General features: G+C 39.9%; 1 protein-coding gene across 1 annotated transcript in view; it reads left to right on the top strand.

Moving 5' to 3' along the window:
* Nucleotides 1-4,446: 4,446 nt before the first annotated feature.
* Nucleotides 4,447-14,928, top strand: part of tmc3 (transmembrane channel like 3) — a 40,685-nt gene continuing 30,203 nt past the window's right edge. Inside the window, exons 1-5 of the mRNA XM_026186713.1 lie at nucleotides 4,447-4,655; nucleotides 6,916-7,062; nucleotides 12,801-12,876; nucleotides 13,684-13,765; nucleotides 14,634-14,740. Coding sequence (XP_026042498.1) covers nucleotides 4,534-4,655; nucleotides 6,916-7,062; nucleotides 12,801-12,876; nucleotides 13,684-13,765; nucleotides 14,634-14,740 — 534 coding nt within the window. The 5' untranslated portion in view covers nucleotides 4,447-4,533. The remainder of the gene's footprint in view (nucleotides 4,656-6,915; nucleotides 7,063-12,800; nucleotides 12,877-13,683; nucleotides 13,766-14,633; nucleotides 14,741-14,928) is intronic.

Raw genomic sequence — 14,928 nt, 5'->3', positions numbered from 1 at the left:
GATCGCTTGGATGACTTCTAATTCTCAGCAAAGGACACAGATGTTAGTATCTCTAAGCAGGTCCTCATGCAGACATGGTAATTTCTACAGAAAAAGCTTTGTGATCAAGAATTATGATATTTATTCATTATCCATATTAGAGGAGTGTTTTTAAACGATAATATGGCTGCACCATACCTAGTTAATCCTTTTTACACAAGCTAACAGACTCATGTATTGTTCTCATAATGTATGTGTTATTTCTTTGAAAAATAAATCACAGAGCTAACACAGAGATACAGACAACCATTCACATCAACAGCCAAGTAGAGTAACCTCAAGGCGCTTTATATTGTGGACCCTAAAATAATACTGTGGTATGACTGAGACACAGCGGGACCACAGATTCGGTGTTAAAGCCATTTTATTTATTCTGGCTGCAGCTCTCGGCTGTCGGCCGCACATCACACCACAAAAACCAACACACAACAACCCACACAAAATAGTGTTCCCGTCTTTGTTTTGCTCTTTTTTTTTTGTTTTTCACAACCCTCATATGGTCATGAGCTTCTCAAAATCAAGAGAAGCAAATCCACTAACCTTTAATCACGGAAGAGCTACGAACCACACTGTGAAGCATGGAGAAGGTGTGATGGTGTGGGGGTGCTTTGCTGGTGACACTTTTGGAGACTTATTCAAAATTGTAGGCACACTGAACCAGCAAGGCTACCACAGCATCCTTCAGTGTCAAGCCATTCCATCCAGTTTGCATTAGGTTTGGCCATCATTTATTTCTGATAAGTCTGGAGACTGTGCTGCCACTCCATGTTTTCAAGCTCACCATCTTTTTCCTTTTTCCTGAGGTAGTTCTGGCATAGCTTGGACTTGTGTTTTGGGTCTTCTTGCTGTAGGCGCACACCAGAGGGTCCTGCACGGTGCTGCAGAATGCTGTCGTAGCTGTTTTGGTTCAGGGTGCCTCTCACTCTGTATAAGTCACCGACCCTGGATCTAGCAAAACAGCCCCGGACCATCACACATCCTCCTCCACATTTGACGGTTGATGGCACACACTGTGGAACCATCCTTTCACCTACTTGATGGCGTACAAAGATCCTACGTGATGAACTGAAGATTTCAAATTTTGATTGATGAGCCCATAATACCTTCTTCCAGTCTTCAGTAGTCCAATGGTGGTGTTTCATGCCAAGGCAAGCCTCTGTCTTATTCTGAAGTCTTAGCGATGGCTTTCTTGCTGCAACTTGTCCTGTCAAACCTGCAGCTTTAAGTCTTCTCTTTACAGTTGAAACTGAGACTTTCTTACTACGACCACTATTAAGCTGTGCTTGAAGCTGTTGTCCTTGTGAGCCGCCGATCACACAAGCTGTTAACTCTCAGAAACTTGTCCTCTGATTCAGTTGTGGCTTTGTTTCTGAGTGCCTTTTGATGGTGAAGGAAACTGTACTCACTGACACCTTGACTTTCTTTGAAATTTCTCTGTAGGAAAGATCTACATTTTTAGGTGTTATGATTGTCTGTTATCAAGAAATTCCATTGTTAATTGCCTTTTTCTCGCCATTTTTGTAGCAACACACTACTTTCTGCAGTACAATACTGTTCAATTGATGCTGACGAGGGTATGGTACCACAGTGTATTCCAACACTGCTTTTATACGGACAGAGGGGGTTGTAATTAATCCAGAAAAGTTGGAACACCTGTAGGAATTACTCACACCAGCTTTCAAAGCTTCATGAACCGCCATTGCTGCAGAAGAGCTTTAAATTGTTAACCCATGTTTTCTTCCCTGAAAAAGGCCTGTTTGTATAATTCTGAAATATACATTATGTTTCAGTTTTGGTTAACCTTACCTTTTTTTAACCTCTAGCAGTTCACCTACCTTGAATGTACTTGAATGACTTGAATTGCAATAAATAACTGGACAAATAGGGGTGTTCTTTCGATTGGTAGTGTCTATGTCGTTGTGTCCCTGGGCAAGACACTTTACCCTACTTGCCTACTGGTGTTGGCCAGAGGGGCCGATGGTGCGATATGGGAGCCTCGCTTCTGTCAGTCTGCCCCAGGGCAGCTGTGGCTACAACTGTAGCTGCCTCCACCAGTGAATGTGAGAGTGAATGAATAGTGGCATTGTAAAGCGCTTTGGGTGCCTTGAAAAGCGCTATATAAATCCAATCCATTATTATTATTATTATTATCATTATGTATATGTCTGTGCGTGTAACAAACCTTCATGGTGACATCTGCACACTGTAATGAAACACTACATTTTTTTGTAAGACAGGCAGAAAGGCTGGTGCAATAGTACATTCTCACAGTTTTCACAAAATCTGATTAAGTTGTATACGCAAGGTTTTTTTTTCTGTGCTTAGAAACTGCAATCTGTCCTCAGTGAGAGTGTCACACTGTTCTAAAATACTCCACAGTGTCTAGTTAGAGTCAGTAATTAAACAAGACATCTGCTAGAACGAGGAGCCAACTGAAAATGAAGCAAATTACTTTATTACTGCTGTTCAAAAAAATTGGATACGAGTGTAAAAGTTAATCCACTGCTCGGGTCAATTAAAACCAAGAGAAACGCCTAAGTTAAATTTTTTCCTTTCCCTGTGATTGGATCGGTAGCTGCCCAGTTTGCATGCCAAAGTGTCCTTGGGAAAGATATAGGACCCCAAGTTGGACAGAAAACTCCTTTAAAAAGTGCTCCTTTCAATGAGGCATGTTGTGAAGTGCTTTGAGTACCTAAGTGAAAAAGTGATATATAAGAACTAACTCGTGATAAAAAGAAATAAAGTGGACTAACTTAGTTGTAACATTTTATATTCTTTCTAGTTTAGTAGAAAGAGCTTGAAGTCACTTTAAGTAGTCATGTATGATTTGATCAGTTTTTTACATCATTGTGGATGAACTTAGGGCCACTCTTCTTTACAGCTTTACTTAAGTTTATTTATGCTCAGCTCTCCTAGGGTCTGATGAGTGCAGTTCAGTTAGGCTTAGGTCTGCTCTTTGACTGGGCCTCCCTTTGAGAAGCAGTCTCAAAGGGAGTTCTGTAGCTCACATGTTGGAGCAGGTCATCAGGTAATCAGAAGGGTAGAGTTCAATCCTTGGCTCCTCCCATCTGCATGCCAAATATCCTTGGGGAAAATACTAATGTCAAGTTGATCTCTGATGCATCCAAAATGTGAATGTGTGTGAATGTTAGATGGAAAGCATTGAAAAAACTGCTTGTATGAATGGATGTGAATAGGTGAATGGGGCATGTTGTATAGAGAAGAAGAGTGCCATCTGGTGATGATCAATTAATCAAGTATGTTTAAAAACCAGCACCTGGCTGCTGCATACCCTCTTGATTCCTAAGGTAACAGTATGGGTGTACTTAGTTTAATATGTCATGTGTTACTGTTCATCTAGCTGGCAAACCTTTAGGACACGCTAAAGATCTGATTATTTTTATGATGTCCTGATTTGTATAATAACCTGCAATTTAAAGATGGTATGTTTTTTTCACACAACCGAGAACAGAAAAGAAGACTTACTCACTGTGATGCATCAAAATCATGATTGGAGTGCATCCTTATAAACACATGTCAAATACCAACAGTCTGGTGTGGGTCTGGATTCGGTATAATCTTACACATAGGATGTCAGACCCTCAGGCTACCCTCTTGCTCTTGCCACAGTTTTTTCTGTTTCTCTGTTTGGTCAGAGGCATTCATACCAGAGGCCTGTTCAAAGTCATTTGTAGAGCTCTAGCAGTCCTCATCCTGTTTCTTCTTGCACAATGGAGCAGATACCTTTATTGATGATGGCTTAACAACCATCTACAGACCTGTCTGGTTCTCCAGGAGTATGCCTGTCTCCTGGAATCTCCTCCGTGCTCCTGAGACTGTGCTGGCACCTTACAGTAATGCAAAACTCCAGTTAGCTTCAAGGCCTGTGATACACAGATTTTTTAAACCACTTACAGGTCTGCATTTCTCATTTTTGCCATGGAACAGGATGTCCTGCTGCGAACACAGCAGCAAACACCTGGTTACTGTTCAAGCATTTAGATTCTGACGGGCAACCAATCAGAAGAATGTTGCCTTAAAGGGGAGGAGTTAAAACAACGTTCTTTTCTTTCCAAGAATAAAAATAATGAGCAATTAACTTTATAGTTGATCAGCAATCAAGAAGTTACAGCAATTCACAGACATAGATTGATTATAACTATATATTTGTTATTATATTATATAGTAGTAATAAAACAAATGAATCAGAATTTTGAACATATGTCAAATTAAGAACCATTTCAGAAATTGTTGATCAGCAGAAAGCTGGTATATGTTTGGTGAGCGTATTCACATCTCTCTGTTACTGTCCCTTTAAGCAGTCAGTGTAGACTGTGACTGGCCAGCTGAGTGAGTGAGTTTCAGCCTGTACTGCTGTAGTGTCGAGCCAGAGCAGCAGACAGCACAGGTGCTCAAGTAGAGCTCTCACCCTGATACACACACAAACACAGATTATTCACACACAATCGTGCACATTCTCTGAGTAGAGACAGCATGAGTACAGTGTCTGAGTCTCTAGATGGGAGCAGCAGGTCTCTGTCTGCAGCCAGGAGACACAAGAGTATCAGGAAAACCTCCAGGAGGATTTATTCTGCCTACCAGGACCACCAGGAGGGGTGAGTCTACTCTCTGTTCTTTCTTCACTTTTACTACTATCAGCACTTGTGGAACTCCTCGCTGCTCGGATCTCTCTGTCTATCTGTTTATAGCTGCTCTTTCACTGCAAAGATTTTTACATTCCTCTACAAATACATTTGTTTTGCTTGGCTCATTAATTAATATTACTAAAGAGTCTGACTCCTGGAAAGCAAACACAAAGAGGTACAGAGAGCATACAGATGAGTTTTTGTTTGATGTTTGAAATGTACTGCATGAATGATATATGGAAAAAATACCATCATTTGACGTCCCTTATTGATTGTGATGCATATTTGCATAATAGCTTTGTGACAGTGAATATTGTTTGTGTATAGAAATGCTTGCATCGAGCTGTTCTTCTGTAATGGGGATATATTCAGTCATGACTTTTGCATTCCATATTTCAGCTAAAATAATTTATGTTACTCATTTATTACCATAAGTGTTTACACACAGAACAATTAGATTCACTCCTTTTGGAGATACAGCAAACAGCTGTCTTCTTCAATGCTTTCTTATTAAAAGTGAACTACAAATTTACTACAACAATTAACAACATAGCAAATGCATTTGTATTAATGGGCTATCTAATGGTAGAAAACCACTGGAGATACACTATTTGTAAGCTGTAAGTACTGCATCTGACAATCATATTGGTCATAGTTTTTGTCAGATAGTTTTCTGCATATGAAATCTCTCCTTTGTGGAAAATCAATGTACTGCTTCTGAATTCACCATCGACAAGGGTGTTTTTTGTTTAGGAAAAAAATTCAATAAAATAAAAATTAATAAATAGAAATAACAGCAACTGAATAATTTACTTGCGACCTACTTCACAGTTTCAGTTTAATTCAATAATCACATTAAAATAAGTTTAGATATCTCAACATACAGAAAACATAAACATAAGTACAAGAATACCAGCGACAACCAAGACTTAGAGCTGCTAAATCTCATTCCCGGTGCTTCTAACTTGGCCTCATATGGCTCAAAGTAACCAAACATATGAAATGCCATGAGGCTGCTGCCTCATCAAGCTTTAATAAATGGCAGAAACAAAAAGAGATGGGAGCAATGGCTAAAAAAAAATTAATTCCAAGAACCTTTTTCAAAATATGAAATCAGCAATTTCTTGAATATCAGCAGTCCATCATAGAGGCAAGATTGTAACCCAATCAACTGAACTTAGAAATACCTACATGTGCAAAAGAATGATTCATAATTGAAAAACAGGATTGTGATCTGTCCATCGCTCAGTTCTCATGCACATCCATTAGTGGGTTGGTGTGTCTTTATGCATGTCATTATGTGTATTTGTCTCTGTCCGTGGCATGGCTTCTGACCTGGTCCCCTGGGGGTTGTGTCTGGGGTGGCTCGGGCCTCTTCTGTGTGGGCTGGAGAGGGGGGTGTTTACCTGGTGGTTCTTGGTTTTCTTGGGCCCAAAATTACCATTTGTGATTGTTCGGGGTTCATTAGTTCTTATTGAATTGGCAGCTTGCATATCTTGCATATTTTGAAAACCACCATCCGTGCTGAAAAGTACAGTTGTGGCTGGAAAATCTGAGTGTGACACAAGTATTGGGTTTTCTAAAATTTGCTGCTTCACATCTGCAATTCACCCTGACATGCTGCCAATCAACTTCCTGTCTGATAGCAACCCATTCTTGAAAAGTTAATGCGTGGAGTTTGTCAGAATTAGTGGGATTTTCTCTGTCTGCTTGCTTCTTGAGGATTGACCACAAGTTCTCAGTGGTCTGGGGAGTTTCCTAAACGACTTAGCTATAACTTGTTCAGCAGCTAGAATTAGTTTTGAAACAAGAATAGGACAACATTCCTCTCCCAAAAGTCCAGCACGTGGTCTCATAAGTTCCCAGGTGTTTAGGGAATGTCGTTAAAAAAATGCAAATACTACACAACTATAGATGTATCCCTGTCACAACTTTCCTTTATATGTTACATTTGCTCCATTTAAAAATGTTCTCACTTTATGACATTTTCAAATTATTTGCTTTTATTCACATTTTACACAGCCTCCCAACAATTTTTGTAACGGGGGTTGTATAAAGTGAGCCTGACTGGAAATATAGATTAATATGACACATCAAATGAAAAATATTATCTCAAAGTAGAGACATTGCAGCCATGTTTTTTTTCCACACTGAAACCTCTTAGATCCATCCTTTGTAACAGAGTAACACAGAACCATATTTCCCTTTGCCCATGTGTCCTATTCTGTAGCTCCTCAGATGAAGAAGACAAAGTAGATGAGAGGGTGGACAGCAATGATCCAGAGGAGATGTTCCAAAACATTCAGTACCAGAAGGAGATCATCGCCAATATTCGGACTAGGCCCTGGCCAATGAGGCGCAAACTCAAAGTCCTAAAGTAACCATCTTTTTGATTGGGATCTCTGTGTAGACTGCTACTCTGTTGCTTTTCTTATTCTCTGTGTACTGTGTATATGGTATATATACCATATATATATAGGTTCCTAGATATATGCTCATACTGCAGACATATGAATAATTAAATATTCTTTTATCTGTCACTAACATACATACATATGTATGGTTTGAAGAGGACTGCATTACATTTAAAAGTGTTTCTGATATTACATACAAGAGTGGCATGCTTTTACAGAATGGCGAACAGAGATGGCCACCTTGCATTATCATACGCACACAAACAACACCACTTATTTCAGAAAAATTCAGCCAAAATTCAGAAGCAGTGTGCGAAAAACTAAGTGCACCCTTACAGCTTCCATAGGATAACTAGCACTGTTTAGTAAGTAAGATAAATTGGATCAGATTAAAACACAACATTTATGCTGCCTATCTGCACATTACACGGACATCTTCACATTTCTGGCCTCCTTCCTGGCTGAAGAATTGTAAAATATTATTTCTTCTGTAGTTAAATTGATATTTGCTAAATTGCAAAAATTATTTATTATTAGCACACAACGACCAGCTGTGGAGGAATTTTTCAAACCATTTCTTAACAAAAAGAAGCAATAAAACATCATTAAAACACCTCGCCACAAATAAAACTGTATTATTGGAAAACTGAGCATAAAATATAAAAACCTAAAATGCACCTTTCTATATGGAGATTTCTGTTATAAGCTGGGAGGAGGATAGACCCACACAGCCTTTTTTACTTAAAATAATAAAAATAAATGTCACTGTTACTGATGTGCTGAGGTTTTGCAGGCGGTCCTAAGGCTCACACTCACAGTCTCTTAGTGTTTACTGGTTCCAGACACAGGGAGAGCTCTGCACAGAAACAATGATTATTCCAGGGTAAGATGAATAGGCAGACAGAACGAATTGAGGCCAAGCACGTCACCTGGCTGATCCAACAATCTAGAGGTAGAGCAGGTCATCTACTGATCAGAAGCTTGGTGGTTGGATCCCTGGCTGATCCAGTCTCCATTCCAAATATCCTTGGGCTAACTCCAAGCTCTCTCTGATGCACTGGAGTATGAATGTGTGTAATTGGTAGATAAAAAGCCCTTAATCCTAGAAGAAAACGCTTGTATGAATAGGTGAATGAGGCATATATAAAACGGCTTGAGTGCTCTGGGAGAGTGGAAAAGTGCTATATAAGAATCATTTCATTTAACTCTGGGTACTCTAGCTTTGCAGTATAATTGTTATTTGTAATTTTAAATTGGCCATTAACTTTTGGTAGATGAAGTGCTTGAAGTGTATAAAATCAGTCAATATCAATGGATGTATAATTCAAATCTGATTTCATCTTGATGCATTCTCAATCATCCAGGTAAGTAAATCTCCAAAGGTTGGTTCTGTTCATCTGGACGTAGCATTTTGTGGGAGAAACGTTTCATCACTCATCCAAGTGCCTTCTTCAGTCTCAGCTGACTGCAGGTTTCCCCGATCTTAGAAACAGTACATTTGCACGAAACGTTTCTCCCACTGAAAACACTACGTCCAGATGAACAGAACCAACTTTTGGAGATCAAATCTGATTTGTTGTATAGCACTTTTTATTTGATTAGTAGGACTAGGAAAGCACTACACTTTATTGTCAAAAATATTCACTCATCTATCTTCACATGCATATGAACTTGAGTGACATCCTATTCTTAAGCCATAGGGTTTAATATGGTGTTGCCTTTATAGCTATAACAACTTGAACTCTTCTGGGAAGGCTTTCCACAAGGTTCAGGAGTGTGTTTGTGTGAATTCGGACCATTCTTTCAGAAGCATATTAGTGAGGTGAGACACAAGTGTTGGACCACAAGGCTTGGTTCACAGCAGGGTCCAGTCTCTGGACCTTACTTTGTGCACTGGTGTGCAGTCAATTTGGAACTGGAGGGGCCATCCTCAAGCTTTTCCCACAAAGTTGAGAGCATGAAATTGTCCAAAATGTCTTGGTATCCTAAAGCATTAAGAGTTACTTTCTGAAAAACAAGCTCACATCGTAATCCCTGCTCAACCAAACTTTACTCTTGGCATAATGCAGTCAAACAAGTACTGTTCTCCTTGCAAATGCCAAGTCCAAACTGATGGAGATGGAGAAGCATGATTCTTTACTCCAGAGAACACATCTCCACTGTTCTGGAGTCCAATGCATCCAATGCTTTGCACTTCACTTGGTGATGTAAGGCTTGGATGTAGTGGGCATGGAAACCCATTCCATGAGGCTGTCTGCAAACTATTCTTGAGCTAATCTGAAGGCCATGAAGTTTGGATGTCTGTAGCATTAGACTCTGCAGAAACCTGGCAACCTCTGTGCACTATGCATCTCAGCATCTCTTGACCACACTCTGTAATTTATATACCCCACCACTTTGTGGCTGAGTTGCTATCGTTCCCAATCATTCCCACTTTGTTTTAATACCCAGCAAGGACATTTCACAAGTGGACTTGTTGCACAGGTGGCATCCTATCATAGTACCACATTGGAATTCAGTGAGCTCATGAGAATGAATCATTCTTTCACAGAAGCATTAGTAGCAGCCTAGGTGCTTGATTTTAAACAGCTGTAGCCATGGAAGATGCCGAGATCAGATGAGATCGGGCGCGCTCAGGATGGTATGGCCGTAAGATAGTTCAATGCATCCATAGCAAACATTTTCACTGCTATGCAGATGACACCCAACTCTATCTGTCCATGAAGCCAGATAACACACACCAATTAGTTAAACTGCAGGAATGTCTTAAAGACATAAAGACCCGGATGGCCGCTAACTTTCTGCTTCTTAATTCAGATAAAACTGAGGTCAGTGTATTCGGCCCTGAAAATCTGGTATATGGACCAGGTGACCATAAATCCTCCCTTAGTCATGATGCAATAGGCGTAGGCTGCCGGGGATTCCCATGATGCATTGAGTATTTCCTTTTCAGTCACCTTTCTCACTCACTACCCACATAGCAAGCAGGTCTGGCCCGGATCTGGTATCAAGTCGGCACTGCTGGTTTACTTCTGGCATGATAAGACGTATGTCATCCAGATATGGGCCAGGTCTAGTAATGACGCCACTGTTTATGTGATGGCATGCCACATCTGGCCCGATTGTGGTTTGATTTATGTGGCCCAGGCTCATAGAAAACAGGTCTTCCCTGGATCTGGCATCAAACTGGCACTTCTGACTGATTAGTGTCATGGCAGGGTGTATGCCAAGTAAATGTGGGCCAGGTCTGGTAATGATGGCACTATTTATGTTCCTATTTTTCTGTTTCAGTCAGAAGACCCAAATGCCATGTTGCAATATGATATTGCTATGGTAGCCAACGTTTCAAATGCAGATTTGACAGGTTTGTGAGTGTACACTTTATCCAAAACCTAGTGAGGTTTTACTCATCTTTGCCAGTGGCTGGCTGTAACTCAGGAGGTAGAGCAGGTTGCCGACTGATCGGTTAGTGGTTCGATCCCCGGCTTCTCCAATCTGCGAGTCTGTGTATGAAAATAGTTAGGAAGCACTCAGTCTAGAGAAAGTGTGCGATTGGGTGAATGTGGCATGTTGAGTAATCCAGGAGAGTAGAAAAGTGCTATATAAGAATCAATGCATTCACTGTCTGAAGAGAGTTTCGTCATGTTACTTTTGCACTATTATGTTCCGGCACATGTTGTTATTACATGGCTTGATTACGTTACACGTTCATCCTGTTTTCCTTCTCTCTCCCCAACCGGTCGCAGCAGATGGCCCCGCCCCTCCCTGAGCTTGGTTCTGCCGGAGGTTTCTTCCTGTTAAAAGGGAGTTTTTCCTTCCCACTGTTGCCAAAGTGCTTGCTCATAGGGGGTCATATGATTGTTGGGTTTTTCTCTGTATGTATTTTTGTAGGGTCTACCTCACAGTATAAAGCATCTTGAGGCACTGTTGTGATTTGGTGCTGTATAAATAAAAGTGAATTGAAATGGAAGATGGATTGGAACACTCCAAAAGTTGATCCTGTTCATCTGGACGTAGCGTTTTGTGGGAGAAATGTTTCATCACTCATCCAGGTGACGTCTTCAGTCTCACCTGACTGCAGGTTTCCAATCTTATAAACAGAACATTTGCATAATGACTGAAACCAGCCCACTGAAGGAACATTGGCCTGGGAGGTCAGTTCCTCAGTCATAATTATGCAAATTCTCATGACCATTGATCAACAACAATGGATTGGAACACTTAAAGTCACTTTGATGTGTCAGTGAATACTTTTGGCAATATAGTGCATATTAAAGCAAGCAAATTATACAAAAGCATTCTAAAGTCAAATATAAGGGCATCTGTTGCAAAGCTAGGCCAAAATTGTGTAATGGTGCAATTGGGACAATGATCCCAAGCACACTAGCAAATCTACTACAGAACTGTCAAAGTTTCAGAGGACTCAGATGCAGCTGAGAAAGGTTCTACAGGGCTTAATGAACAATTTCAAGAATGACTCCAGCAAAAATGTTTACTACAATTCTTTCACGTGTCAGGATATCACTTTTTCCACAGGGCCAGCTTTGCAATGTCAAAGCCTCTAGAACAGTTTGCAACTGAGAGTGTGTGAGAGACTTGGCCAGACAGGTAAGTACTCAAACAACACAGCAGCTAGGTTTTGACACAGATTAGGGCAACAATGTGGTGACAAAGGGAGAGGAAAGTACTGCCAGTGACAGGAAACAGATAAGCCTGTTTTAAGCTGGCTGAAACAAGTTAAGCATCTACACACGCACACAGGGTGATATGCCATGCAATTACATGGCACGTTACACTGTAATTTTAGAATGTGGTAAATACCAGATTATTTTTAATTATTTCCTTGTACATAAAACCTTGGAACTAAAGGAAGGTGGGAGGGTTTTCACATCACTGTACACAAAGAGCATATATGAGGGACACATTTAATTTTACCTTCACCAATTATATCTTTTTGCATAAGGAAATGTAATTTTTTTGATAGTATCAACAAATAGTACCGACTGAGACTACTAACAGAGAACAAGCTGAGCCACAGAAAGACAGAGGGAGTAGATAGAGAGCTCCTGAGATGTGCTGAGTGTGTGCCATGAATAACAGGTTTTATATGGGCAGTTTGCTATTACCGCAGAGGTTTTATTACCATCATCAGGGATGGGATGCTAGCGTGCAGTTTTAAACCCCCTTTAATCTCAGGGTGAGTGTAATTATTTCCACTGCAAGAACAATTTATTTCACACCACAAATTTGTGCTTTTTACCCACATTTCCAGACACGAGTTGTTCTTCAGCCCTGTAAATGAACATGCATTTATTGTAAAGCCGGAGTTTCTTTTTTGAGCCTTGAAAGTCTGTAAATTATTATACAATTCACACACTCAGTACTCAGTGGCTTCCTAGTTGTTCCTTGTGCCATAACAAAAACAGGTTTGATTACTTGAATCAGAGAAATAATATTTATATATTGAAAATCTTTGTGATGTAAAAATGTTGGGGCTACTTCAAGAACATTTAATTAAGATTTCATTTAATTTAGAGTTATGCTCACTTGGTTATTGATTACTTGATTGCACTTGATTATGTGTACTGCGTAAGTATTCACAAAATTTTCATTTGTAAAAATGCAAGTAACTGAATGGAAAGATCTTTTTCTGTTTAAATAAATAAATGTACTTGGTGGACTTTATCTGTGTGATTCCCAGGCAGGCCAGAGAGATTGTTCTGAGATATGAGGGCCGACTAACCAGAACCAGAGGTTACCAGACCGCAGGAGCTGATGTACGTCCACCAGCCTTTCATCCACTGACTTTTTTTTTTGCCCTAACAATCTAATCCTGCTGGACTGGAGATTGGAGAAACAGATTGCTTAATGTATTTATAGTGCATTATAGATCTTGTCCACAACAGGATAAAGTGCTATTTCAGGGCAGTTTTATTTCTCTGCACTGCAGTGGCCTGATGATTACAGCCAAAACAGTAAATTGTGTTGGATTTCTTATATAAAGGCTGCTGAGTTTTGATCTTTCAAGGCTCTTCTCCTCTGTGGGCTGAACACACATGTGTATAACTCTTTATTCGTATTTGCAAAAAGATTAAGTCAGACAGTGAGAAAGATAGTTGTGCTGCAATAATCCATGGAGCAGCACAAGTGAATTTATAGCCCATGTTACGGCGCAGTTAATTCAATGTTTGGGCTGCTTCCCACCCATTAGAATAAATTGACTTTCAGTGAGCAGTCTGACGATCAGGTATCAGTTCTACAGTTTGGCTCACGGTTAATTGAAAATCAGAATCAATGGCCCAGCTGACCTTCTCTTGATTGACAATTAACAGCTTAGTTGTGTTTCTTATCTTTCAGCACTCTAAAAATGATACAGCCACACTGTTTCAGATCTCAGGTGTCTGCTACTTTATTATATGCTGAAAATTGAAAATTAGACAGTTCATCAACACACAATAAATAAAAAATGTAACTGCTGTTATAATTTTAGACTTTACTGAGAGCTTTTCATCACAGAAACAATGGTAGAAGTAGTTTTTTGTTAAACCTCTGTCAGTGTTTCTCAGCTTGATTCTCTCCTGCAGCTGCTGAAGAAACTTTCCCGTTTGCTTTACAACATTGTGGTGCTGTTCATTCCTTGGGAAGTCAGGATCAAGAAAATTGAAAGTGAGTTATCTGTTTTCTTTGTTCATGAAAACGTGTTTCCTACATCTGCTGGCTAAAAAGAAAAGAACAAAGGAGCAGGGTGTGTGTGTGTGGGGGGGGGGGGGGGGGATAAGAAATCACTCATGATGTTCAACAGGACAGAAAATGGGAAATTTGCTAGAAATAACTTTGAAAATAGCATCTTTTCATCAAGGAAAGTCATTGCTTTCCACATCGGCTTTGCTGTGATATATTCAAACATTAGATGGCCTTATTAAACTGGATTTAGCAACAAAGAAATATTTGTGATTTTAGCTCAGAATCAACACATTACCATAAGCATATGGACTTTGAAGAGACGTTGTTGTGAACTGGGGCCATTCAAGAGAAAATAACACACTGATTTAAATGCATATCAAGAACAACAGCACAACAGATCCAAGGATACTGCTGGTTACGTGTTTAAGCTATTCAAATTTGTGGTACAGCAGAACACAGTCCAACAGACTGTTATATCCAAAGTGTTATATGCTTGGATGGTTGTCCGGAGAGGAGTCGTGTTATGGCGTATTAGGCCACCACAGTAAGCTGGCCCAGTACAACTGCCTAATTTGACATATTTTTCTCAAAAACAAATTTTTATTTCTTTGTCATTAATGTACCAAATAGTGTTTGCTTCCAGGCACCATGAATGTGAAAAGTTTATTCGGTGAGCTGTGTTTATTATTAAGTTAGATTAAGCTTTGAAAGAAACCACCAAGCTTTTTGATCAAACAGCACCATTAAAATGCATTACTGTCAGTGGTGTACACCTACAGCAGTGTTTGTGTGTGAACTATGTGCAACGTATTAATCAGTCTTATTTTGATGTTTCCTCTGACTTGCTGAGGTCACTTTGGGTCAGGCGTGGCCTCCTACTTTATCTTCCTCCGCTGGTTGTTTGGGATCAACATTGTTCTCACCATCATGACTGGAGCCTTCATTGTCCTACCAGAGGTCAGAAAATCTCTCATACCATATATGGATGGATGGACTAGAAAGTTCTAGTTTCTTTAGAATGGTAATCCAGCTGCAAAACTACACAGGCACTTGACAACCTTGCTTTTATACAGGAATATAATCCTAATACAACCACTTAGCAGCAGCTAAGTTAAGTCCCCTGCTGGACAGAGAGATATCATAGA

This window comes from Astatotilapia calliptera, chromosome 1 (assembly GCF_900246225.1).
Source record: "Astatotilapia calliptera chromosome 1, fAstCal1.2, whole genome shotgun sequence".
In the NCBI taxonomy this organism is placed as follows: domain Eukaryota; kingdom Metazoa; phylum Chordata; class Actinopteri; order Cichliformes; family Cichlidae; genus Astatotilapia; species Astatotilapia calliptera.
The sequence above is the reverse complement of the archived record's forward strand: the minus strand, read 5'-3'. Positions and strand labels throughout refer to the sequence as shown.